General features: G+C 48.7%; 1 protein-coding gene across 2 annotated transcripts in view; it reads right to left on the reverse strand.

Annotated features, from left to right (window-relative positions):
* Positions 1-8,956: 8,956 nt before the first annotated feature.
* Positions 8,957-27,586, reverse strand: part of LOC119862208 (protein PML-like) — a 44,971-nt gene continuing 26,341 nt past the window's right edge. For both annotated transcript variants that reach the window (XM_038418487.2, XM_038418486.2), the window contains exons 8-9: positions 10,749-10,896; positions 8,957-9,882 (exon numbers count right to left, since the gene is read on the reverse strand). In XM_038418487.2, coding sequence (XP_038274415.1) covers positions 9,308-9,882; positions 10,749-10,896 — 723 coding nt within the window. In that variant the 3' untranslated portion in view covers positions 8,957-9,307. The remainder of the gene's footprint in view (positions 9,883-10,748; positions 10,897-27,586) is intronic.

Below are 27,586 nucleotides of genomic sequence, written 5' to 3' on the forward strand. Positions count from 1 at the left end.
CTCCAATCCTTGACTCTGGGAGCCAGCCTTTCCCTACTTTGCTGTGAGAACCCCCACTCCTGGGCTGACGCACAGCCTCTGGCATATAAAATGCCACTTGGATTATGCAACTGAATGACACTAGCCAATATCTCCGGTCCCAGACACAACCCTAGGAACCTCCATTTTGCAGGGTTCAGTTATGCCTGCTGGACACTGCAAGCTTATATGAGTTTGTCAATTTAATAAAGAAATTGATATGTACACCAAGGAGAGTCTCTGACACGCTTCAAACCAAATGCACTGCTTCAGGTAGAAGAAACAAACAGATTTGTTTGTTTTATATATGGACTATAAGGTGGATAGAAAGCTGGCTAGATCATCGGGCTCAACAGGTAGTGATTAAGGGGCTCCATGTCTAATTGGCAGCCGATATCAAGCGGAGTGCCACAAGGGTCGGTCCTGGGGCCGGTTTTGTTCAATATCTTCATAAATGATCTGGAGGATGGTGTGGATTGCACCCTCAGCAAGTTTGCAGATGACATTAAACTGGGAGGAGAGGTAGATACGCTGGAGGGTAGGGATAGGATACAGAGGGCCCTAGACAAATTAGAGGATTGGGCCAAAAGAAATCTGATGAGGTTCAACAAGGACAAGTGCAGAGTCCTGCATTTAGGATGGAAGAATCCCATGCACTGCTACAGACTAGGGACTGAATGGCTCGACAGCAGTTCTTCAGAAAAGGACCTAGGGGTTATAGTGGACGAGAAGCTGGATATGAGTCAACAGTGTGCCCTTCTTGCCAAGAAGGCTAACAGCATTTTGGGCTGTATAAGATGGGGCATTGCCAGCAGACTGAGGGACGTGATCTTTCCCCTCTATTCGACATTGATGAGGCCTCATCTGGAGTACTGTGTCCAGTTTTGGGCCCCACACTACAAGAAGGATGTGGAAAAATTGGAGAGAGTCCAGCGGAGGGCAACGAAATGATTAGGGGGGCTGGAGCACATGATTTATGAGGGGGGTGGAGGGAACTGGGATTGTTTTTAGGATATGTTTGATATGATTGCTATCTATAAATATATCAGAGGATAAATACCATGGCAGGAGAAGAATTATTTAAGTTCAGTACCAATGTGGACACAAGAACAAATGGATATAAACTGGCCATCAGGAAGTTTAGACTGGAAATTAGACGAAGGCTTCTAACCATCAGAGGAGTGAAGTTCTGGAACAGCCTTCCAAGGGAAGCAATGGTGGGCAAAAGACAAACTTGGCTTCAAGACAAAGCTTGATAAGTTTATGGAGGAGATGATATGATGGGATAGCCTAATTTTGGCAATTAATTCATCTTCGATTACTAACGGCAGATATACCCAATGGCCTTTGATGGGATGTTAGATGGGGTGGGAGCTGAGTTACTACAGAGAGTTCTTTCCTGGTTGTCTGGCTGGTGAGTCTTGCCCACATGCTCAGGGTTTAGCTGACTGCCATATTTGGGGTCGGGAAGGAATTTTCCCCCAGGGCAGACTGGAAGAGGCCCTGGGGTTTTTTGCCTTCCTTTGTAGCTTGGAGCACGGGTCACTTGCTGGAGGATTCTCTGCACCTTGAACTCTTTAAACTACGATTTGAGGAGTTCAGTAGCTCAGACATAAGTTAGGGGTTTGTTACAAGAGTTGGTGGGTGAGATTCCCTGGCCTGCGTTGTGCAGGAGGTCAGATTAGATGATCATAATGGTCCCTTCTGACCTTAAAGTCTATGATTCAATCTTTAGTCTGCAGAAGAGAAGAATGAAGGGGGGATTTGATAGCTGCTTTCAACTACCTTAACATGGGTTTCAAAGAGGATGGATCTAGACTGTTCTCAGTGGTAGCAGATGATAGAACAAGGAGTAATGGTCTCAAGTTGCAGTGGGGGAGGTTTAGATTGGATGTTAGGAAAAACTTTTTCACTAGGAGGGTGATGAAGCACTGGAATGTGTTACCTAGGGAGGTGGTGGAATCTCCTTCCTTAGAGGTTTTCAAGATCAGGCTTGACAAAGTCCTAGCTGGGATGATTTAGTTGGGGCTTGGCCCTGCTGTGAGCAGGGGGTTGGACTGGATGACCTCCTGAGGTCCCTTCCAACCCTGATATTTGATGATTCTATGATTTATTAACTATAGAGGTAGATTTTAAGTGATTATAAGTCAAAACATAACACATTAGATTTGGTCAAGCAAAATGAATTCTAAGCTGATCTTATCACTTTCAGTGCCCTTACAAATTTAGATGCTTCTCACCACAGGCTGGCTGGTTGCCCTTCAGCCAGGCTCTCCCCTTTGATCAGCACTTCAGTCATTTGGTGGTGTTGTCTGGAGATGGAGGTGGAAGAGAAAGGAAGATCATGGCAAATGTCTCTCCCTTTTATCATGTTCTTTCTTCCCTCTTGGCTTTGTGTCCATCCCCCTCTCCCCTTCAGAGTCAGGTAAGCATTACCTAATCGCAGACCCAAACTGACCAAAGGAAGGGGGGTGACTCACTGGAGAGTCCAACAGATCCTTTTGTTGCTGCTTAGGCCAGTGTCCTTTGTTCCTGTGAGTCTGGGCTGGGTTTGTCCCATACATGCCCTGATGAAGTGTGAACTGCCCCTCTGCTCTTGGACAGTTTTTGCCTCGGCTTATTTTAAGCCATGAAGACAAATTTTCAGTCTCATAACTATATCCCTGAAATTATAACCTGTAACATTACTGTAACAACAATTACCATAACAGCACCATAACAACAATGCTCAGTGCATCATGAGCCTTCTGAAGATACCCGACATGACAAACTTTTGCATAAGATACTACACAATCATTTTACAAGGATGAACATGTGGGTGTTGGGTGTTCTCCTAAGGTACAGAGCAACACACACACCCCTCCATTCTTTAACCCCTCCCTCGCTTCTGCCTGCCAGCCAATGGACTGCAATGCTTGTTTTAAAAAATGAGCAGAGGCACATGAATGGTCATCCCATCCACTTTATATATATATATATATATATATATATATATATATAAAGCGTGAATTTCACTGATTGATTTGGCCTAGCTATTTAAGCAGCAACATTTTTGTTTCTGTTGGATTTGGTCAGGTGCTTTGGGAGTCTATGATGTTGCTACCTTAAGCAAACTGCAGCCCCTTCCATGCTGGGACTATTAGCCCTAGTGGGATGGGTGGCTGTGTAGAACTGATCAATGAAATTGTTTTTAATTGTTCACTTTATTAATATAACTTCATAAGCAAAGTTTTATAAATGAAACTACATTCATTCATAAAACCAGGTACCCCAATAACTGGCTAGCTGAGTTTCACTTGCAATCCAATTGCTGCTTAAATTGCTGAAACTTGCACTGTTTCAACATTGTAACTTCTGTTCACTGTTTGTCATTCCTTACACTTGTCCATATTGTAACTCAAACTCCATTTTAACTTGTTCCAAACTCCATTTTAAAATGCTCCCTCCATTTTGTAAAAGCTTGCTGCAACCTTCATTTGTGCAAAACCCTGCTGTAATCTTATTAGTTTAGTTCAGATGTGTGAATGAGGTATGTATGGATGATGGAATCAACCTCCAGCCCCAGGCTGTCCTGATGAAATAAAGTGGTGTATACACTAACAGCTGAAGATGCAGACAACAGCTCTGACAAAGTAAGAGGAGTCCACCCTCAAAAGAAAAGAACAAAAGTACAATTGAAGAAACATCAAAGCCAGGACCTAGGCTGAAAGTCATGTCTGCAATTGACGGGTGATCAATCACACAGAACCCAGAGGCAGCATGACACAGCAAGACCTATAGACTCTGGATTCAAACTAAAGCCTACAAAAAGGATGGGTGAGATGGAAGACTTGGGAGGGCAACATTCTGCTGCCAACATGGAAGGGCATCGGTGCATGTCCAACAGAGACCCAGCTCTTCCTTGTGCCTGGCTTTTCTGGCCAGCTAGCCGCCACAAGCTACGAACCCAAGCCATGAACTCAAGATACATTCAGGACTGGTAACTATCTAGCAGCTGCAGAACATTTGTGTGTGTATGTGTATTAGATATTAGTTATTGGTCATAAATCAAATTGTGTTTATTATAATAAATGTGACATCGTGTCTTGTCCCCTGAAACGATCCTGTGTAGTTTTATCAGCATAACAACTGGAGTATGTCCTTAGGGGGTGTTGTGTGGGCTTGTTTTCAGAGGTTTGGGCTGCTTTTGAGACCCATGTCAGCATGTGGTTTTTTGAAAAATCTGGCAGCCTGTTCCCGCTGAAGTCAGCTGCAATGCAACTTTGTCAGGTTGGGCCTTTGGGATCTCACCTGGGGAGGGAGGCAGACAGGCAGTAGAGGAACAAGTAGGATGTCAGGTCTAAGAGCTAGCTCCATGGTCCTATGCTGGGCACTAGATCAATGTTTCTGGGATCGTCCCAAATTAACGGCCTGCCTGCCTCATCTGCAGCAAATTAATGGAGCCCTTTAGAAATGCAGGGTGTGTGTGAAACCGCAGCATTTTGCTCTCTTGCATCATGGCATGACAGTGTCACAGTGAGTGACGTACAGAAGCTGCGCCACGATGCTGATGGCTGTTGCACCATCCAGTCTGGAGTACTGTGTGGGAGACCAAAGCAGGTCTCCCCCAGAAATGTTCTCCAAAAATGGGGGGGATGGAGTTGTCTCATGCAGGAATCCCCCTATCCCTTCTGTATAGCTGGCAGGTTGGCTTCCTGGGAAACAAATGGCATGATATCACCTAAAGACAAGCAAAAGATAAAATACCTGCATTGAGAGCAGATGCACAGCCAGCTCCTGCCACGGCTCTGAGGTCGGTCTAGTTCAGTGTTTCTCAAATGTGGCCACTATGGCCGCATGCGGCCACCAGATTTTTTTGCGGCCATTATAGTGTCTTGGGCAGAGACGGGGTGTGTGTGTGTCAGCGAGAGAGGAGGCACCTTGGTGTTTGCTGGCACTGCCAGCAGGGTTCGGCACCCTTCACTGCACAGCTTCTGGGCAGTGCCTTTCGAGATGCATGGGGCCTGAGTGTGCAGATTATCACACAGAGCCATCCCTAGCTATTTTGGTGCCTTACGCAGCCCCCTGGCCTCCGTGGGTGGGGGCCGGGGGGCTGGCCCCAGGCCTGTGTAGGGGCTGGCCACTTCCTGTGGGAAGTGGAATGACCTGGCCCCAACCTGCTCTGCTCCCCGGGTTCCCAGGCCTGGGGGGGGGGGAGGGAACCGCCCCCCAGCACTCCCTTGGCTCCCAGCTGCACCACTGGCGAATGCTGGGGGGCAGTTCCCTCCTCCCCGCAGGCCTGGGAACCCGAGGAGCAGAGCAGGCTGGGGCCGGGTTATTCCACTTCCCACAGGAAGTGGCCAGCTCCGGTACTCTACGGAGGCTCCCAGGGGAGGGGGGAATCGCCCCACAGCACTCACCGGCGGCGTGACTGGGAGCCAAGGGAGTGGAGCAGGCTGGGGCTGGGTCGCTCTACTTACCACTGGGTGAACGCAGGGTCGGGCCTGGCTGCAATCTTGAGGGGAGTAGGGGCGGGGCCCTGGGGAAGAGCCGGAGCAGCAAACAGCTGCCTGCTTTGCATATGGGTAAGGACGACCCAGTTGTCAGAGCAGCAACCAGCATGGGTTGGTGGATGCACTCTGAGGCCACCAAAAATGTGTTGTGAGACCACCTTGTCTAGCTACTGCTGTGGCCAATAGAGAGTAAGGAGAAGCTGAAGCGCCACGGCTTCTTTCATTTTCTCTGTGTGACCTGCAGGGAGGAACGGCTGCCAGAAGTTTCCACTGCTGCCAAGGAAGGCAGCGAAGGGAGCTGCTGGCTGCAGGGCCCCAACATGCTGGAGTTCCCCATTTGCATGCTGCCTGTCTCAGCCTGCAGCATGTACGGGGCTAGGCTGGTGCCAGGGATGCCAACATGTTCAATGTGCAGCAGGCTTGTTCCTAATGGAGCCAGGATGGTACCAGCCACTGGGTGCAGTGAGGTCTGCAAGGCCCTGATGTGCCCCCTGCCCATCCTCTCCACGCCTTTGCCAGGCAGCCCCATGTGTAGCAATGAGAACGGATCGCTGTGCCCTATCAGGGTCTGCTCCCCTGCCCCCAAGTGGGGGGAGCACGGGGCAGGGATTGAGAGACTAGGGCAACTGTGGGGGGTGAGGATGGTAGGGGCTGGGAAGAGCATAGGGCAGTCCGAGGGGGTGGGACGATTGCTGGGGGCAGGGGAGGAGAAATCAGCTGGGGTGGGTAGGAAATCCTGGAGCAGTCCCTGCTTTCCATTATTCTCCTCATCCTGTCCCTGTCCATTACAGACCCTGACCCCCATTCTGCCCCACCTCAGTCTCTGCACCCCTCTCTCCCCTGCACCCCAGGCTCTCTCCCTGAAAAGCTAGCATAATGAGGTATTGAAGCAGCTGGCTACAGCCGTTGCCGCCCCCTACCCTCTGTCCCTCTCCCCATGGCTGTTCCCCATTGGGCCAATCCAGCACAGGGAGCAGCAGAAGTGGAGGTCATGGGCCTCTCTGCCCCAGTGCTGCCCTACGACTCACCATGGGCAAGAGACACAGTGGAGCGATCCCTGCAGCTCGGCTGGCAGCGAGACACAGTTGAGAGCAGGTGTGGCAAGGGCATCAAATGAGATGGCTGGCAGCCCTGCAGGGGGACGTGCCCCAGGGCACCAGGCCAAGTGGCCTTGCCTCCACAAGGAGAGCTCATGCAGCAGCTGAGACAATCCCTCCATCCACCCGGGGATGCCAGGAGTCTGCGTTTGCTCGGTGTCCTGCTGTGCTCAATCACTGGAATCTCTACCCCATGTGCTGTGCACTGCCTGTAGTAAGGCAACCCCCCCATAGCCCCACCCCCATGCTGGATCCCTGGCCCCATGCCATGGAAGGGTGTCACAGGGTGCACTGCGCTCCGCTTGTCTGGTGCCTCTTCCTGGTCACTCTGGGAATTAGCGCTCAAAACCGACGTCCCTTCCTGTGGGCGCATGTCATCTCTCAGTCTGTAGCTCCTTTCCGTCCCAGGAATGACAGCATCCTCTTCATGAGTCAGCCCTCCAGCTGTGTCGCTCAGTGTTCCCCACTTCTGGGGGAAAATCAAAGTCTGTCCTTCAGCAACCCCAGGCAGTCTTCCCATTCACTGATGCAGGGGCCACTCCCTCAGTGGCCAGTAAGAGTACCTGGCCTTCCCTCTGCTCTGGGCTGTCCTCTCCCCAACCCTCACTGCTCTTTCCTTGTACTGCTACCAACCATTCTCGTTCCCGTCCTTGCCCTGGGTGTACCAGCTCCAAACCCTCCTCCCTGGGAGCGACTGCAGCCTGTGCATCTCTGCAGCCTCCAAACACTCCTCCCTCTTCCCAGGGAATGCCTGCCCTTTCTCAGCAGCAGCTCCTCTGTTGCCAGCAGTGAACTCAGAGCGGCAGCTGAGGTTGTGAGCAGAGGGAGATAACTGTTATCTAATTTCAGTTATCTACTCAGGGAGTGCAAATGAGAGCATGTGGCTTAGGTGACAAATCATACAGCAGGAATCATTAACAGTGATCAGTCAACGTGAAGTGTTGGTGAACAATCCATGATCTGAAATGTCTTTGTCCAGACTCTTCACTGACTATTGATGAATAGCAAAGACTGCTGGTTCTGGAGTAGGACTGGGGCCACTGGCATCAGAAGGGGCAGGGTTGGGCCCAAAGCTCCATCCGGGATAGGCTGCCCCCATTGGCATTAGGGATGGGATGGGGGCAGACCTGGACTCCAGCAAGACTTGTGCAATGAGCAAGTTGGCTAGGTTGTGATCTTCTTGATACTAAGGCCACAGGACAGTGACTTCTTCACATGCTAACTCTGGTGTGGTTAGCGACTTGCTCTTGTCTGTAACTAGCGTGACTGGAATCTCTGTGACGCTGTCGACTGGAATTCCCCTTGGAGCACTAAACTCCCAACCCACTTGTTAGCGATCAAACTGGCCGATGGAGCTGAATGGTGGCTAGGATGAAAACACTCCTCCAGGGTACCTCACTGTCTTGTGCTGCTGTAAGATTCCTGCTATATATTGACTGGATGTGATCTCCTTACAGTCTATATTCTCCCAGGGAGGGGATTCCTGACTGCAGTCCTGCAGACCATCCTGCCTAGCTTCCTGTCCTTTTCAATCATAGAATATCAGGGTTGGAAGGGACCTCAGGAGGTCATTTAGTCCAACCCCCTGCTCAAAGCAGGACCAATCCCCAACTAAATCACCCGAATCCCCAATTAAATCATCCAAAGTCATTATTGTGTTGGCTGGGAAACGAATCCTGGTCAACGGCTTGGAAGGCAGCTATGCTCACCACTATACCACCCACACAAAAAGAAAGTAGCTTTTTGTTAGAGAGCAGTATGATTTGCATTAGGGTAGTGCCTAGAGGCTCTAACTGAGACGCAGGCCCCATTATACCGGGTGCTGTATATACACACTGAGACAGCCTCTGCCCCAAAGAGCTTCCAGTCTAAATAGTCACGACAGAGAGAGGACAGCTCATTATTCCCCATTTCACAGCTGGGGATTTGAGAGATCAAACAACTTTCCCAAGGTCATACAAACAGTCTGTGGCTGAATCAGGAATTGAAGCCCGGTCTCCTGAGTCTCCATGCAATGCCTCCACACACACCATCCTTCCTTTTTAAGCAAGTGAATGTGGCCCACATTCTGCTCTTGGTTGTATCAGAGGAATTCAGTAACTCCATAGATCTTTAGTGGAACTGATCAGGATTTATACCTCTGTAACTGAGCAGGGTCTGACTTGGGGAGCAGGATAGACACTAGAAAAACCTAACATGGGATAGTAAATCTCTTATCAGATGCTTGTTAATTTCACAGAGTCATGTTTAGGGCAAGAAGCCAGAATTCCAAAGGTGTGTGTAGCAAATAGGCCTCTCTACAGTTGTGACGTGGGTTAGATTCCAACCAGGAACACCTTAGAGACTCTCTTAGTTTTAAAAGTAGTTTAATCATACATGACAGATAGAGCACTGGGACAGTCTGGTGACTGACATGCTAAAAGCACCTAAAGAGAGTTAGCTCAGTAATGGCCTCACGCTGCAGCTTGTTGCACTCTTGCTATGAAAAGGGAGAGCTGTTTTTAGCTGTTTAGCAGCTTCCTCCCAGTGTCCATCGGAAATACAGAGCTCGATTATCCATAGCACAGATACACTAGCAATTGACGGCACCAGCAGAAGCAGGTCGACCGTCAGCAGCAGCACGGAATAATAATATAACTTATCACTCAAACCTTCAGGCTGATCACAGAGAGACCTGAAGTCACTGGCAGCCCTCTCCTGCTATGACTCTTGCAGTTCACAGAGGACCATACTGCGCATTGCCAGAGTCTTTGTGGCAGACCTGGTGAGCAATTTCTCCTGCAGCAAAGGCTGAAGGGAAGTGTAAGATTCCAGGTTGCAATGAGAGAGTGCAGGCCTCGGATCTAAATCTGTGTGGATCTCCAGAAGTTTACACAGATCCCTTAGGGCCTTCGCCGATGCCAGAGCGCTGCTGTCGTTCAGCGGCTTCTGCAGGTACATTCTCACCAGGTTCTTCATTTTATAAAGACCAAACATGGGAATCTTTTCCTTAATCAAGGGCAGAGTATCCAGGTAACCACAGACAGTTGTGCAGAAGTCCCATTTCTTGGCAAAAGAATCCAAGGCTTTAAAGAGAACAGTGAGCTCCGATGTCCAGAAGTTATATACAACTAAGATGGGCTTGGGAACAGAGCGGAGGTAGCAGAGAAAGTTCTCTAACCCTGTCTCAAGGGAGACACCTTGGGAAATCAAACCGAGCACAGACTCTGGGGTTTGTATCACAGCCTTAAAGCTGTTTTCTCCATTCATTGCAGCCAGCTGAGTGATCATCTGTGCTGGAGTAGGAAAATTGCAGAATCAGAAACTTTTGAGACATCATACAGCATCGGTAATGCAGAGAGAACTGGGATATAGGGAGCTGAGAAAAAGGGGTCAGAGGGCCAAGTGATCTCTTAGTTCTTGTCAAACTCTGGTATTGTAGGGACCTCCTGCCTACTAGCTGGAGATCTTTGCATTCTGTAAGTGATGCCTAGGTGTGAAGGCAGCATTGAGGGAGGGGGTTCCCAGCTAGTCCATCCTGCTGTCTCCTTTCCAAGCAGATGAGAATGCTTGTGCATAGAGCTAAGCGAGATCCTGATCAGAGAAGGCTTAGATTCCAATTATTCATTCACCTGACGTAACACTTTAGCAAAGTGTGCGTCTATGTCCCTATAATGGCTGGCAAATATAAGAGGATATCAGCCCTGCTGCTGCCTCCTGCTAATGGAGTTAGTCCTTTAGTGCAAATGGCAGGGGCCTGTGCTTTGGAGCTATACAGCTCAGGTTCAGTGAAGACTCAGCTAGGGTCATTACAGTAGTCATTGGGTTGCTCTGTAAAGCATCTTGTCCCCATAGTGATTAGCACTATAGAAATATTATGAGTAGAAGGATAAACAAAGGGGGAGTGGACCTGGGCCTAACCACAGAATGAAAGCCTCAGGATTTTCTTGGTGCTGGGGGCTGATTTGTGTGAAGCCCTGTATGACTGCACATGTCTAACCTGAACCGGCCTTGGAGTTTGTAGGAACTCCAGGAGAAAGATCTGCTCTGGATTGCTTAATAGCCGGTCAGGAGCACGAGCTGCTATGGAAGCTCCTAACCCCTGTCTATACCATGCAGGTTATCTGCTAATAGAGATTCTCAATGAGCAAAGCAGACTCACTGTCTTTGTTGACCTTCATGTCGAAGAACACCAGTGTGCTTCCCCCAAAGCCAGTGCTGGCCACGACCCCAGAGCCTGGCACACTGCTTTCCCATTCGAACGGCAGGTATGAAGAGGAGTCCTGGCTGCCCTCTAGCATGCTGGAGAGCTGCAACAGAAAACCAAAGAGAATGCACCATGCTCCCAATAGTGCCAAGAATCAGCCGGGTTCACCTGCATGTGCTGAGAGGTGGAAAAGGAGGCTGGGAAAAGGTGGCCGAGCCGATGGGTAGAGTAGTGGCCGAGTTTGAAGTCTGCGCTCTAACACCTGTCTAGGTAACCACCTTGACAGTAGTGTGAGCTTGGGACCGCTCCCCTCCCCAAAGGGAAAGGAAAAGGAGGAGGTAGAAAAGTCTTTTTCCATGGTCTTGTCTGATCTCTCAGTGCCCATATCTAATGCTGTGGGAACCAAATGAAAAACAAAAAAGCAGATGGGAATGGATGACACTTCCTTTTCATATTCTTTTTCTCCAGGTTTTCACTGGCACCTCATAATTTTGAAATCTCACCTGATATGAAATATGTTGACCTACTCTGCAGTTGGTTGAAAAATGGGGGCACAGATTTTGTGAAAATTTTCTCCATGCTTTATTGTTTTTTCTTGGTTTTCTGCAAAATTTGAAATGTTTTGGGCAGAATGTTGAGACATTTCTGATCATTTCTCCTCTCTCTCTGTCTCTCTTACCCCCTTGGTATTTATGAAGCACTCAGACTAAGCACTGTAAGGCTCTGTACTCCTTGGACAAATGCAGGGTTGCTTCCTACATGACAGTCTCCAATCCTCTTTCCATTCCAGATGTACCTGCATGTCTGCCATTCTGCTTGGGAGACTGGAGTTTAATAGATCTGCAGCTTAGGAAATTGTTGTGTCTTGTAAACACAATCTGCAAAAACCATCCTGCTGAGTCAGGTCCCAAATAATTGTGGTTACTAAATATACCCTAACAGGCAGGGCTACACTCCACACGGCGGGCTGGTTGCTGGTGGCTTTTAGAACATGGTGAATGCCACTGGAAGGCTCACCAGCTATTTAAAAGGACACTACCCTTTTCCAATAGACTATATTGCCTGATGTCCAGCTTACATCATCTTCTGCTCAGTTTCATTTCATTCATGCAAGTTTATACCCCTTGAAACAATTCTTCTCTCTCCTTTGCATACTAGGAACACATAGTATGCCAGGGCTTGATTCTGCTCTCATTTACACTGGTATAAATCAGAAGGAAGTCCATAATCAATGGAGTTACCCAAGGTCAAAAGCACTGTGCTGACTTTTCCTTTCTATTCCCAGCAGTTGAGAGGCTAGGTCTTGCTGCCACTCCCCTGGAATGAGAAATCAGTTGTTCTGCTTTCACTTTTTCACAGAAGGTAACCTGCATATGAAAGATCCCAGAGTTTGTGCCATGGACTGCCCACAGCAAACTAGCCCTTGTTGCGTCATATCTAGACAGAGGTGTGGGCCAGGGGTCCAATCCAGAGCTCTCGAGTTCCTATTTAGGTTCTGACACTGGTGCCTTGTGTATGCTGGGATACAAGCGCTGCTCCTTGCTGTGTCTCCGTTTTCCCACCTGCAGACGGAGAGCAATGGCTTTAAGCACTCCATTGGGCTGCAAGAATTGTGAGTTCTATTCCTGGTTCTGCCATGGGCCTGCAAGGTGATATTGGGCAAACCACTTCCCTCCCATCTCTACAATGTGGACACTGATATTGACCATTGAGATCTTCAGCTCTCTATATAGTGTCATCAGCACCACCTTTCTACAGAAGGGGAAACTGAGGCACATAGAGATGTGATGTGCCCAATGTCATGCAACTGGCCAATGGCAGAGCCACAAACAGAACCAAGCTCTCACAAGGGGAGATATGAATGCTCTCTATAAATACATCAAATGGATAAATATGAGGAAAGGAAAGGTGTTATTTAAGGTGAGGGCCAATGTTGGCATAAAAACAAATGGATATTGACTGGCCATCAGGAAGTTTAGGATTGAAATTAGATCAAGGTTTCTAATGATCAGAGGAGTGAAGTTCTGGAACAGCCTCCCAAGGGGAGCAGTGGGAGCAAAAAACTTAACTGGTTTCAAGCCTGAGCTTGCTAAGTTTATGGAGGACATGGTATAAGGTGACTGCCTACAATGGCATGTGGCCCATCAGCGACAGCTAGTAGTAAATATCCCCAGTGGATGCTGATGGGAAAGTAGATAGGGAGAGCTCTGAGTTACTACAGCAAATTTGTTCCCAGCTGTCTGGCTGGTGGGCCACGCGCATATGCTTTGGGTCCAACTGTCTGCCATATGGGGTCAGGAAGGACTTCCCCCGACCCGAAGTCACATTGGCAGAGGCCCTTCCTCTGCAGCATGTAATCACTTGCAGGTTTAAACTAGTGCAAATGGCAGAGTCTCTGTAGCTTGAAGTCTTTAAATCATGATTTGAGGACTTCAGAAGCTCAGCCAGAGGTTCGGGGTATATTACAGGAGTGGGTGGGTGAGGTTCTGTGGCCTGCAATGTGCAGGAAGTCACACTAAATCATAGAATCATAGAATATCAGGGAAGGGACCCCAGGAGATCATCTAGTCCAACCCCCTGTTCAAAGCAGGACCAATCCCCAACTAAATTATCCCAGCCAGGGCTTTGTCAAGCCTGACCCTAAAAACCTCTAAGGAAGGAGATTCCACCACCTCCCTAGGTAACACATTCCAGTGCTTCACCACCCTCCTAGTGAAAAAGTTTTTCCTAATAGCCAACATAAACCTCCCCGACTGCAACTTGAGACCATTACTCCTCGTTCTGTCATCTGGTATCACTGAGAACAGTTGAGATCCATCCACTTTGAATCCCCCTTTCAGGTAGTTGAAAGCAGCTATCAAATCCCCCCTCATTCTTCTCTTCTGCAGACTAAATAATCCCAGTTCCCTCAGCCTCTCCCCCTAAATCATGTGCTCCAGCCCCCTAATCATTTTTGTTGCCCTCCGCTGGACTCTTTCCAATTTTTCCACATCCTCCTTGTAGTGTGGGGCCCAAAACTGGACACATTACTCCAGATGAAGCCTCACCAATGCCGAATCAAGGGATGTGATCATTCCCCTCTATCTGCGGGCAATGCTCCTACTTATACAGCCCAAAATGCCATTAGCCTTCTTGGCAACAAGGGCACACTGTTGACTCATATCCAGATATCGTATCTAAATGATCACGATGGTCCTTTTTGGCCTTCAAATCTATGAGTCTAAGTTCCAGTCCATGCTCTAGCCAGAGCCGTAACCAAGGCAGGGCGAAAGGGGCAGCCACCCAGATGGAGGCGGAAAAATGGGGCAGAAACAGAGGTGACGGGTAAAGTCCCAGGTGGTAAGGCTTGGGTGGGCCAGCCCCATGTACCAGGATTAGGGAGAGAGTGCCATCTCCAGCCCCTGACTATCTTTAGTGTGCCACCCAGCCTGTCTGCGTTGGGGGGGCAGGGTAGCAAAAATCTCGGGAGCGTATGTCTGATAGTAGGGCCGGAGATGAGGGGTTTGGGATGCAGGAGGGGGCTTCAGGCTGGGGAGTGGGGTGGAGGGGTTCAGGATGTGGGAGGGGGCTCTGGGCTGGGGCAGGGGGTTGGAGTGCAGGGAGGGGGTGAGGGCTCCGTCTGGGGATGCAGGCTCTGGGATGGGGCAGGGAGGAGGGCTTTGGGATGCAGGAGGGGGCTCTGGGTTTGGGGGGAGCTGAGGGCTGGGACAGTTGGTTGGGGCACTGGGTTACCTCCAGTCCCCCAGTCAGCGGCACAGCTTGGGGGCTAAGGCAGGCTTCCTCCCTGTCCTGGCACCCTGGACCATGCTGCACCCCGTAAGCGGCCAGTAGCAGGTCCAGCTCCTAGGCGGAGGTATGGCAGGTGGCTCTGCGCACTGCTCTTGCCCACAGGCACCGCTCCGGCAGTTCCATTGGCCATGGTTCCTGGCCAATGGGAGTGCGGAGCCGGTGCTCGGGGTTGGGGTAGGGAGCTCAGAGCCAGGACAGGTGGGGACTAGCCTGCTTTAGCCCTGCAGCACTGCCCACTGGACTTTTAACTGCCCTGTCGGCAGTTATGACTGGAGCTGCCAGGGTCCCTTTTTGACGTTGTATTCCAGTCGAAAAGCGGACACCTGGTCACCTTATTTGGGGGGGGGGGTTTCAGACTCCATTTTATATTCCTGGATTTCATTTTGAATAAGCAAGAGTCACTTCATCGTTAGAAGCTGCAGGTCACAGAGCACGAAAAACAGAATTGGTAGGAAAACCAAACTGGCGGGGAAAAGGTGGTGAACAACAATGCTAAAAACAGCAGACTGTTATTTACCACTGTCAGGTAAATAATGATCACAGGCTAAAAATAGAACTGACAGTTTAGAATGTTGTCAGCTGGCATGCGTCCAAGAAAGATCTGACAGGAAGATATGAGCAGAAGTGTACAGAAAGTTCTGACAGAACGATATAAAGGTCAGTGTGTCAGTTGAGTTGGATTGACAGCTGGTGGGAGTTGAAAGCTGATGGTTAAGAAAGCTGGCAGAGAGAGAAGGAAAGCAGCAGAGGGAGCCCTGCCGTGCCACTGGAATGCACAGAGAGAGAGAGACAAATAAGAAGCAGAGACCTCAGGAGAAGAGGCATAGAGAGAGCGTGCAGGACAGTGCAGCGGAGTAAGTTTGTCAGACAAAGTTCTAGTTCTGGTATAGTATAGTGTTAGTGTATATGTGTGTGCCTGGGTTTATAAAGATCTATTTGTGTGTGGTAATTGTAAAAGGAATTTATATATGTAGGACCTAAAAATATATTTAAAAACTGCTGTCAGTGACCTGTGAACTCAGCTCCCTGCCGGACAGGATATGGAGGAGGCCTTGCATAAAAAGTGCAGATGGCCCCCTCCACTACCAGTCACATTTCCTGTCAGTGCCAGAGTATCCTCAGTGTGCTCAGGAACGAAAAACCATTCAGGGAAACTCTCTTGCTGTTAACTGCTGCTACAGACCAGCCAAGCACATCTGCACATTGTTACTGAGTAGTAACACACAGAGATAGCCCCAAGCTGTGAAGTTCTTGGGTAAAATTTCCTGAAGTGTCTATGTGACTCAGGAGCATAAATTTCGTCTACAAAAGTGGCTTAAGAACCTAAGCCCCACTGATTGTTAATGGGATATAGGCTCCGAAATCCAGGTCCCTCCCAATATTTAGGTGCCTGCCATTGAAATCAATGAGAGTTAGATGCCAAAATATTTGTGAGGATCTGGGCCTGAGTGATCAAGTCACTTCTGAAAATGGAACTTAGACAACTTCACCTTCCAGCCATTGGATCTTGTTCTATTTGGGGGTTGATTTGGTTGTCCAGTTCCCTTGTTTCCAAACCAACACACTTTATAATTTTGGGCAGGGGAGTTAAGGGGGAGGGAATCATCAAATGACCAAGACAGAGATTGAGACCAAGTTATCTGTGAACTGCACACTGTATCTGAGGCCAGTTATCTCTAGATAGAGAATGCACAGCACACCTGGACTCTGTTGCGAGCCTGTACACTAAAGGGAACAATTCTAGGTCTTAGCTTTTCCTCTTACACTTCTGTTACATTGATGTAACCCCGCTGACAGGGGTGGAGTTACTCTTGATTTACACTGATGTAAACCAGAAGATTCAGGACAGTCATAAGAGGAAATTACTTACCTGTAACTGGAGGTTCCTTGAGATGTGTGGTCCCTATTTGTACTGGGTGTGCATGCCCACCATATGCCGGAAGGCTTTCCTAGCAGTGTCCGTTGATATGCACGTGCATTGTGCGTTGTCTTGTACTCCCCAGCTGAGGCTATATTAGGCCATGTGGATTGTGCCACTCCAGTGACACTCTTACCTCTGAGTAGTGCAGTCCACAGCTGAGGGGATGGATGGCACACATCTTGAAGACCCTCCAGTTACAGGTAAGTAGTCTCCTCTTCTTTGAGTGATGGTCCCAATATTTATTCCAAACCTGAGTAAGTACTGAGCAGTGATCAGTGTGGAGAGGGGTGTGAGGATGCAAGAGGCAGTGCAGTGTGTAGTATGGCGCATCCCACTGATGCATCATCAGCTGCCCCTTGGGCAATGGCATAATGGGATGTGAATGTGTCCATGGAGCACCATGTTGCTACTCAACATGTGACTTGCCGGGAGACATCCATCAGGTAGGCAGATATCGTTGCTTGCGCTTGCGTAGAGTACACCATAACTCTGTCAGGGGGCAGTATGTTGGTTTGGGATGGAAGACAAGGAGGGGAACAGACTGATTGAGGTGGAACTCCAAAACCAACTATGGGAGGAACTTAGCATGCAGCAGTCAGGAAATCGTATCCTTGTGAAATACCGTGTGTGTGTGTGTGGGGGGGTCAGCAATCATGGCTGCTAGTTCGCTGACCCATCTAGCGATGTAATAGCCACTAGGAATATTGCTTTCATGGAGACATGGGAGAGGGAACATGTCACCATTGGCTCGAAGAGCGGCTTCGTGAGGGCAGACAGAAGAAGGGCAAGGTCCATGGGGGAGTGGGCTTAAGTACTGTCAGGAAACGGTTGAGGAGACCTTTTATGAAATGAATGGTGGTAGGATGCATGAACACCAAGCTGCCATCCACAGGGGGGGAAAGGCACTAAGTGTGGCCAGATGGACCCATACAGAACTGCGGGCAAGGCCCTACATTTAGAGTTTGAGGAGATAACTGAGGATGATCATAGAATCATAGAATATCAGGGTTGAAAGGGACCTCATGAGGTCATCTAGTCTAACCCCCTGCTCAAAGCAGGACCAATCCCCAAGCCTGACCTTAAAAACTTCTAAGGAAGGAGATTCCACCACCTCCCTAGGTAACGCATTCCAGTGTTTTCTCCTAGTGAAAAAGTTTTTCCTAATATCCAACCTAAACCTCCCCCACTGCAACTTGAGACCATTACTCCTTGTTCTGTCATCTGCTACCACTGAGAACAGTCTAGATCCATCCTCTTTGGAACCCCCTTTCAGGTACTTGAAAGCAGCTATCAAAATCCCCCCACATTCTTCTCTTCCGCAGACTAAACAATTCCAGTTCCCTCAGCTTCTCCTCATAAGTCATGTGTTCAAGTCCCCTAATCATTTTTGTTGCCCTCTGCTGGACTCTTTCCAATTTTTCCACATCCTTCTTGTAGTGTGGGGCCCAAAACTGGACACAGTACTCCAGATGAGGCCTCACCAATGTCGAATAGAGGGGAACGATCACGTCCCTCGATCTGCTGGCAATGCCCCTACTTATACATCCCAAAATGCCATTGGCCTTCTTGGCAAGAAGGGCACACTATTTACTCATATCCAGCTTCTCATCCACTATAACCCCTAGGTCCTTTTCTGCAGAACTGCTGTCGAGCCATTCGGTCCCTAGTCTGTAGCGGTGCATGGGATTCTTCCGTCCTAAGTGAAGGACTCTGCACTTGTCCTTGTTGAACCTCATCAGATTTCTTTTGGCTCAATTCTCTAATTTGTCTATGGCCCTCTGTATCCTATCCCTACCCTCCAGCGTATGTACCCCTCCTCCCAGTTTAGTGTCATCTGCAAACTTCCTGAGGGTGCAATCCGCACCATCCTCCAGAGCATTTATGAAGATATTGAACAAAACCAGCCCCAGGACCAACCCTTGGGGCACTCCACTTGATACTGGTTGCCAACTAGACATGGAGTCATTGATCACTACCCGTTGAGCCCGACAAACTAGCCAACTTTCTATCCACCTTCTAGTCCATTCATCCAGCCCATACTTCTTTAACTTGTTGGCAAGAATACTGTGGGAGACCGTGTCAAAAGCTTTGCTAAAGTCAAGGAACAACACCTCTACTGCTTTACCCTCATCTACAGAGCCTCATCATAGAAGGCAATTAGATTAGTCAGGCATGACTTGCCCTGGGTGAATCCATGCTGACGGTTCCTGATCACTTTCCTTTCCTCTAAGTGCTTCAGAATTGATTCCTTGAGTACCTGCTCCATGATTTTTCCAGGGACTGAGGTGAGGCTGACTGGCCTGTAGTTCCCAGGATCCTCTTTCTTCCCTTTTTTAAAGATGGGCACTACATTGGCCTTTTTCCAATCGTCTGGGATTTCCCCCGATCGCCATGAGTTTTCAAAGATAATGGCCAATGGCTCTGCAATTACATCCATCAACTCCTTTAGCACTCTCGGATGCAGCGCATCCGGCCCCATGGACTTGTGCTCGTCCAGCTTTTCTAAATAATCCCAAACCACTTCTTTCTCCATAGAGGGCTGGTCACCTCCTCCCCATTCTGTGCTACCCAGTGCAGCAGTCTGGGAGCTGACCTTCTTTGTGAAGACAGAGGCAAAAAAAGCATTGACTACATTAGCTTTTTCCACATCCTCTGTCACTAGGTTGCCTCCCTCATTCAGTAAGGGGCCCACAGTTTCCTTGACTTTCTTCTTGTTGCTAACATACCAGAAGAAACCCTTCTTGTTACTCTTAACATCTCTTGCTAGCTGCAACTCCAGGTGTGATTTGGCCTTCCTGATTTCACTCCTGCATGCCTGAGCAATATTTTTATACTCCTCCTTGGTCCTTTGTCCAATCTTCCACTTCTTGTAAGCTTCTTTTTTGTGTTTAAGATCAGCAAGGATTTCACTGTGAAGCCAAGCTGGTCGCCTGCCATATTTACTATTCTTTCTACACATCGGGATGGTTTGTCCCTGTAACCTCAATAAGGATTCTTTAAAATATAGCCAACTCTCCTGAACTCCTTTCCTCCTCATGTTGTTCTCCCAGGGGATCCTGCCCATCAGTTCCCTGAGGGAGTCAAAGTTTGCTTTTCTGAAGTTCATTGTCCGTATTCTGCTGCTCTCCTTTCTTCCCTGTGTCAGGATCCTGAACTTGACCATCTCATGGTCACTGCCTCCCAGGTTCCCATCCACTTTTGCTTCCCCTACTAGTTCTTCCCGGTTTGTGACCAGCAGGTCAAGAAGAGCTCTGCCCCTAGTTGGTTCCTCCAGCACTTGCACCAGGAAATTGTTCCCTACCCTTTCCAAAAACTTCCTGGATTGTCTGTGTACCGCTGTATTGCTCTCCCAGCAGATATCAGGGTGATTGAAGTGTCCCATGAGAATCATAGAATCATAGAATCATAGAATATCAGGGTTGGAAGGGACCCCAGAAGGTCATCTAGTCCAACCCCCTGCTCAAAGCAGGACCAAGTCCCAGTTAAATCATCCCAGCTAGGGCTTTGTCAAGCCTGACCTTAAAAACCTCTAAGGAAGGAGATTCTACCACCTCCCTAGGTAACGCATTCCAGTGTTTCACCACCCTCTTACTGAAAAAGTTTTTCCTAATATCCAATCTAAACCTCCCCCATTGCAACTTGAGACCATTACTCCTCGTTCTGTCATCTGCTACCATTGAGAACAGTCTAGAGCCATCCTCTTTGAAACCCCCTTTCAGGTAGTAAACCTGAGTAGTAGATCCAGGGCCTGCGATCTAGTAACTTCCATGAGTTGCCAGAAGAAAGCCTCGTCCACCTCATCCCCCTGGTCTGGTGGTCTATAGCAGACTCCCACCACGACATCACCCTTGTTGCTCACGCTTCTAAACTTAATCCAGAGAGACTCCCAGGTTTTTCTGCAGTTTCATACTTGAGCTCTGAGCAGTTCTACTGCTCCCTTACATACAATGCAACTTCCTCCCCACCCCCCTTTTCTGCCCTGCCTGTCCTTCCAGAACAGTTTATCCATCCATGACAGTACCCCAGTCATGTGAGTTATCCCACCAAGTCTCTGTTATTCCAATCACATCGTAATTCCTTGATTGTGCCAGGATTTCCAGTTCTCTCTGCTTGTTTTCCAGGCTTCTTGCATTTGTGTATAGGCACTTGAGATAACTCGCTGATCGTCCCTCTTTCTCAATATGAGGCAGGAGACCTCCCTCTCACGCGTGCCTGCTCATGTTTCCTCCTGGTATCCCACTTCCCCACTTACTCAGGGCTTTGGTCTCCTTCCCCCAGTGAACCTAGTTTAAAGCCTTCCTCACTAGGTTAGCCAGACTGCTTGCGAAGATACTCTTCCCTCTCTTCGTTAGGTGGAGCCTGTCTCTGGCTAGCACTCCTCCTTTTTGGAACACGATCCCATGGTCAAAGAATCCAAAGCCTTCTCTCCAACACCACCTGCGTAGCCATTCATTGACTTCCAAGATTCGATGTCTCTACACAGGCCTTTTCCTTCCACGGGGAGGATGGACGAGACGACCACTTGCACCTCAAACTCCTTTATCCTTCTTCCCAGAGCCATGTAGTCTGCAGTGATCTGCTCAAGGTCATTCTTGGCAGTATCATTGGTGCCCACGTGGAGAAGCAGGAAGGGGTAGCGATCTGAGGGCTTGATGAGTCTCGGCAGTCTCTCCGTCACATCGTGAATTCTAGCTCCTGGCAAGCAGCAGACTTCTTGGTTTTCCCAGTCAGAGCGGCAGATAGATGACACAGTCCCCCTGAGGAGAGAGTCCCCGACCACCACCACCCACCTCCTTCTCTTGGTATGAGTATTGGTCTCAGCTGATGGTGATGGTCGGGAGGACATGAGGTGAAGCATTTACATTTAGCTCAGTAGTAAGTCCAGTAGTGTAGCTAGTGGGGAGCGGGGCAGCGGCCGCTCCCCCACTGAGCACAAGTGGCGCTTTGTCAATGTCTTGGCGCCTTTTAAATTTTCCCCTGTTGAGGGAACAAGGGCGATCCAAAAAAAAGGCGCCACCCACTGCGGTGCTTTTACTCACCCAGCAGCGCTCCGGGTCTTCGGCAGCGGGACCTTCACTCGCTCCAGGTCTTCAGTGGCACCTCAGCAGCGGGACCTTCAGTGCCGAAGACACCCGGAGCGAGTGAGGGCCTGCTGCTGGAGTGCCACTGGGTGAATAAAAGTGCCATAGCGGGTGGTGCTTTTTTTTTTTGGATCACTCCCCCTGTTCCCTCCACCTGGCTATGTGGCTGAGTAGGTCCAGGGGCATACCCTCCTGCTCTGGTTAAGGATGTGTCTCAGCAGAGTGGAGCATGCCTTGTATTTGGTCTGACCCAGTATGACCGTTCTTATGTCTTCTCTTGAGGCCCATCCAAAAACTAGGCCATGAGGTGAAGAGGGCGCAGACTGGGAAACTGGACTTTGTCCCCGTCTTGTGTGAGGAGGTCCAGGAGCGGTTGGAGGGGGAGTGGTGTATGCATGGAGAGGCTGAGGAGGTCTGTGAATCAGAATTGATTGGGCCAGAATGGTGGCATGAGAATGACGGTGGCACAGTCCCGGCGAATCTTGCAGAGGACTTGTGGGAGGAGCGGAATGGGGGGAAAAGGCACAGCAGAGATTGCCCATCCAGAGTAGGAAAAGAGCATCACCCTGCGAGTCGTCCCCGATTGGCTCACCTGGAACCATAGAGGGGTAACTTGTGGTTGTCGTGAGTGGCAAAGAGGTCCCAGAGTGGGGTGCCCCACGTGCGGAAGATGAAACAGAGAGTGGGATTGTGTAATTCCCACTCATGGTTGAGGTAGAGAGTCCCACTGAGCATGTCGGCTAGGAAATGTTTGGTGTCTGGGATGTACGTGGCTTGGATCATCTCATGGTGCTGGGTGAAGGGGGTACCGACCAGGACCTTGGAAGGGTCAATCCACCAGGTGAGGGAGGCCAGAACTGTCTTTGGGAAAATGATTTTGGCATGCAACTGGTCTCTTGTAGGGTCTGTAAATGGAAAGGGGTCACATTTGGAAGCAACGCATGTGCAGACATACATGTGGTGTCACGTAAGTGCAGACTGCCATGTGCCAGCAGAGGGAGAGGAAATGGTGGACCGTGGTGTGAGGGTTGCAGTGTAAGTCCACAACTGTGGCTGACAACATCGCAAAGCAGTCTGCTGGAAGGAAGGCCCATGTCACAATGGATTTGAGGGGGGTGCTGCTGATACCAGGCTGGTAGGGTCCATATGGCTGAGGGTGGAATGGTTGGTGCTGCTGTTTGCGTTGGAGGGCTGGGGTATAGATCCCCATGGAGCACACAGTTGCTAGAGACCTTCAGCGGGATTAGTCTGTTTTGGCAGAGAACAACTTGTCCTTGTCAAAAGGAAGGTTTGCACCTCCGAGGAAAGCCAGAGGACTGCAGCCAGGAGTGTTGTCACATGATAACACCCATGGCAAGAGAGCATGAAGACCTGCCCGTGGCATTGACTGCCAGTTGGAGGCCCACTTTGGCCACCAGGCACCTCTCTTCCAACAGGGCATTAAACTGTTGGTTCTTGCTAGTGCAGCATTGTTGTTGAAATCATACTTAGCCAGCAGAACCTGGTAATTTGCCATTTGGCATTGCAATGCTGCCAAGTAGTCCTTTTTCCCCAAAAGGTCGAGGCGCTTGGCCGCCCAGTCTGGAGGACTGGACTTGTGTGTGCTGGCGCACCTGTTCCATCACTACATGCATAACCAGAGAGCTGGGGGATGGGTGGGAGAAGAGAAAGTCTGTCCCCTTAGTTGGTACCAAGTACTAGCACGTCACACGTTTTGGTGTGGGGGTACAGGCAGCCGGGATGTGCCACGCTGCCCATGTGGGCTGAAGGATAGCATCTTTAATGGGCAGTGCTAGCCGTGACAGTCCCTGTGGTTGGAGGACGTCCTGCAGTTGATGGTGCTGGTCCTGGATCCCTCTAACGGTACGCCCAGATCCACAGCTACCTGCTGTAACAGGACCTGATATTGCCTTTGGTTATCTGGGGCCATAGAGAGGAAGGGGAGTCAGTAGGACCCTGTTCATTCATTGGCATGGGTAGCTTGCAGGCAAGCAGTGGAGAAGGCAGGTAGGGCAGCTCCAGTTGCTCTGTGGGGAGAAGAGGCTCCAAACAGCTAGGAGTCCAGGGGATGTCTCTGGAAGCACTGGAGAACCGAGGTGGTGTTCATGGGGATGGTTGGACCGATAGGTGCGAAGGCAGTTGGTGGATGGACAGTGTGCGAGCTGAAGACCGGTCAGGGCAGGCAGATGCTGGGATGACCAGCAATACCCATGGATCCTTCTTGTGCTCTACTTCACTCTCGGTACGGGGAAGCTTAGCACCGGTGCGGCGGTGCTGGTACACGACTCCTCACCCAACCTGGTCTGGTTTGGAAAGGGAATGCTATGCTTGGAGGCGGCCCTCAATAGGGACTTGCTCAGATGCCCATGAGAATGCTTTGTACCCTCATGTCTCGGCTCGCCCTTGACCGTCTGTACTGTCAGATCGGAGGCATGGGAAGTGCTGGGAGGAGCACTCACCGCTGGTGATGGGCGCTGCAGTGACGGTTCTGAATCAGAGTGTGCATGCGGTCTCATGGCCTCCTCCATAAGCAACTTTCTGAGGTGAAGTTCCTGCGTTTCCCAAGTATGTGGCAGGAAGGACTTAGAGATCTTGCAACAAGTTGCGATATGAGCCTCCCCACGGAAGTAAAGGTAATGCTGGTGCTCGTCGCTCACCGAGAACAAGTGGGGACACAAAGCACAGTTTTTAAATCCTGGAACTTGGGGCATAGTACCTGGGGGAGGGAAAACGTACTGTGAGCGGGGTAAACAATCTCTAATTAACTACACTAACTACTATGTGTACTTACCATACTATACAGGCAAACAACAAACAAGAACTATATACAACAGTCAAAAGTGCTCTCTTAGTCAAAAACTGAGATCCCAGAGGAAGAGGGGTTCTGACTCCATACATGCGGCAGTAAGAGGGAACTGGTGCAGCGTTCACTCATCCAGCATAATATAGCCTCAGCTGGGAGCACAAGACGACGTGCAGGTCAATGAACACTGCTAGGAAAACCTTCCAGCTCTGGCGCATGGCGTGCATGTACACCGACATTTGGAATACATATAGGAACCACCACTCAAAGAAGACTCTAAATTTGTAAGTACTCTTGACCTCAGTCTCTGCCCATCAGTTACTATTCATGGGAGGCAGAACTATTCCTCGTCCCTAGGTTCAGTCTGGATGGGGCTGGAGACAGGACTTTCCCTGTGGAGGGTCCTTGGTGGTAGAACTCCCCTAGAGGGCATCTGTTGGAGTCCTTCACCAGCTGCTTAAAGGGTGAGATGAGTGCCATTTATTTGAGCAGGCTTATCCTTATGCGTGGCTTGGGTTTGCTCTGCTGTTCTCTTATATCTGCTACCCCTTTCACTGCTGTTGATGGCGTCAACTGACTGGGAGTAGTGGCCACCTGAACCTTTGCCCATGTGCCTGGTCCTTTAGGCTGCTTGCTTCTTCCTTTCCATGCTAACATCAGCATCCCATGGAGATACCCATGGGGGGCCCCCATCAATACAGCCAGACAGCAGCTCTTTACAAGGCAAAGGGGGCAGCTAGATTAATAATTGTCCCAATTCACTCTACACCTGGTAGCTGGGATTTCCAAAGGAGTCTGAGGGAGTCAGGTGTCTGAATCCTTTGAAAAGGATAACGTGCTCCTGGATATTCTCAGCCAGGAGTGCAGTGGGAGTGGGCTCTGAGCAACGGTGCTCAATGACTTCCATGTTGAGTCAAAGCACTCTGACCTACTAAAGACACCTCGCCTGGGAGGTGTGTTCAAAGCACTGAACAGACACTACCCTAATTAATCCTCCCAGCACCCCTGTGAGGCAGGGAGGGTGAGTATCATCATCCCCATTTGACAGGTGGGGAAACACGAATGAAAGGTGAAGTGAATCACCCAAGGCCACATAGTGAATCAGTGGCAGAGCCAGGATTGGAAGCCAGTCCCCTATGACTCCAAACTCCATGCTTGTTCCTCCAGACCATGCTACCTGTGGGACAAAATGCCAGAAGGCGTTAGGGTTTACCAGAGGGACAGGGGTGCAGGAGGCAGCATTGGAAGAAGGAATGGCATGAGCATAAGTCTCTTGGTTGGACTGGATCCAGTTCCCATTTAGGCTCAATTCACCACTGGAAGAAGGAAAGAGAAATTGCAAAGAAAACGGGTAAGGAAGATGGCAGTGGGTTGCTTTTAGTTTGGAAATAGTTTTATTGAGGGTAACAAGAGTGACTTACATTCCTGTATTATTATCCCATACAAAAGCACCTCCACATTACATTCCCCAAAACCATGGTCCCATCCCAATTTTATATCCAACCCCTTCCACTGAAAACAGGTCCCTCTCCACCCCATCAATTGAACTGCTTCTTTATTTCTAAGGATATCTGCCACTAGGATTCGTCATGTTAAATATAAAATATATTTAAATATATATGGTTAAATATATCATGAATCCTGTGGATTTTTAATATTGTTTTCAAAGTAGGGGGCGGTTGGTACCTTTTCAAAGTGTTACGTGACATTTTATCTACACAACTACTATTAAAATTTCTGCACACTGAACACCTTATCCCGTCCCATGCATCAAATGGTCCCCATTTTTATAGGCCCTAGATAATTGCTAATGCTGATTCAACAGTAACAAACAAACTACATAAAACCTCATTCGCTAATGTTTCCATGCATCAAAGCTCCAAGGGCGGATCCAAAGCCCAAGGAAGGCAATGCAAAGACTCCCACTGATTTCAGTTGTTTGAGTCATACCCTAACTTTTCCCTTGATCTGGGCCAATTCATTTTGGAACAGACAATCTGCCATATTGCTTTATCTTTGGCCTAAGCTAAAAATTCTCTTCTCTGTGAGGCTTATAAATTCTACAAGCTTCAGCCCCTAGAGTGATTAATTAAAATATCCTTAAATATAACATCCTTAATTCAGTTATCCTTAACTGGTCTTGTAAGTTTCTTGATATGAAGCTACTTGGTCTGAAGATCTTAAAAGCTCTGCCTATTTCTTGAGCAGAATGGGTAAGTTCTTTCAATCGGAGATACTCGTCTTTTTACTCTGACAGTGCGGTGTGTCATAGACAATGGTGGCATCGTTGACAAAGTCATCCTTAAAACGAGTAAAAAAACAGGAAAATTCTAATGGTGACACACAAAACTGCTGACTTCTAACATTCCAAACTTCAAACCATCTGAATTGACTGCCTACAAACATAGCCTGTGGTTTTAAATCTTAGTGAGATCTAAAAACAAGTCAAGTCTGAAGTTCCTGGGCCAAATTCTCCTCTCACCTACACTGGTGTAACTCAAGAGTGAGTGCACTGAAACCAATGTAAAAGTGACAGAAGTGAGAGAAGAATTAGACCCTCTACATTTTAGTCATATTGAGTCATCTGAGAACACTTTCTGATGGAGACTAATAGGAATTATTGTTCACCCACTCCCCCACTCTCCAATAACTCACAAACAGCTCAAATGAAGTGGCTCAAAGAATTACCCTTTTGGCTGAGACAAAAACATAAAATTGAAGCCTACATTTGTCTGTGTAAATTATGAGCCTCTGAAAGAGCAAGCTGGAAATCAATCTTAACTAGGTCACATGCTACCAGCACCAATTATAAAAAATGATTTTCATACATTTCATTCTGTACTGTACCACAGTACTGCTATCCAAGTTAAGCTTGAAAAAACTAATTTGGGATCATACTGCCAAATTCTATAAAGCATACTTCCTCCTATTTAATTTTTATACTAGTGTCATCAATAAAGAATAATACCAGAACATCTCAACGAGAATGATGTAGGAAGGTGCTTGAGTTCCAGAAACAATACCAACTGGGCAGAATTTCTGTACTGGACAAAACTGGAAACATTAAGTATAGAAATGTGCAAAAGAGCTGGGATTTTTATTAGGAGATTTAGCAGTTCCCTTAGACTTCTTTGGAAATCTCAGGAAAGATGCAAAGTTTGGACCTGAATCCAGATCTTAACTTTTTTGGGGCCATCTC

Source organism: Dermochelys coriacea, chromosome 10 (genome assembly GCF_009764565.3).
Source record: "Dermochelys coriacea isolate rDerCor1 chromosome 10, rDerCor1.pri.v4, whole genome shotgun sequence".
Taxonomy (NCBI): Eukaryota; Metazoa; Chordata; order Testudines; family Dermochelyidae; genus Dermochelys; species Dermochelys coriacea.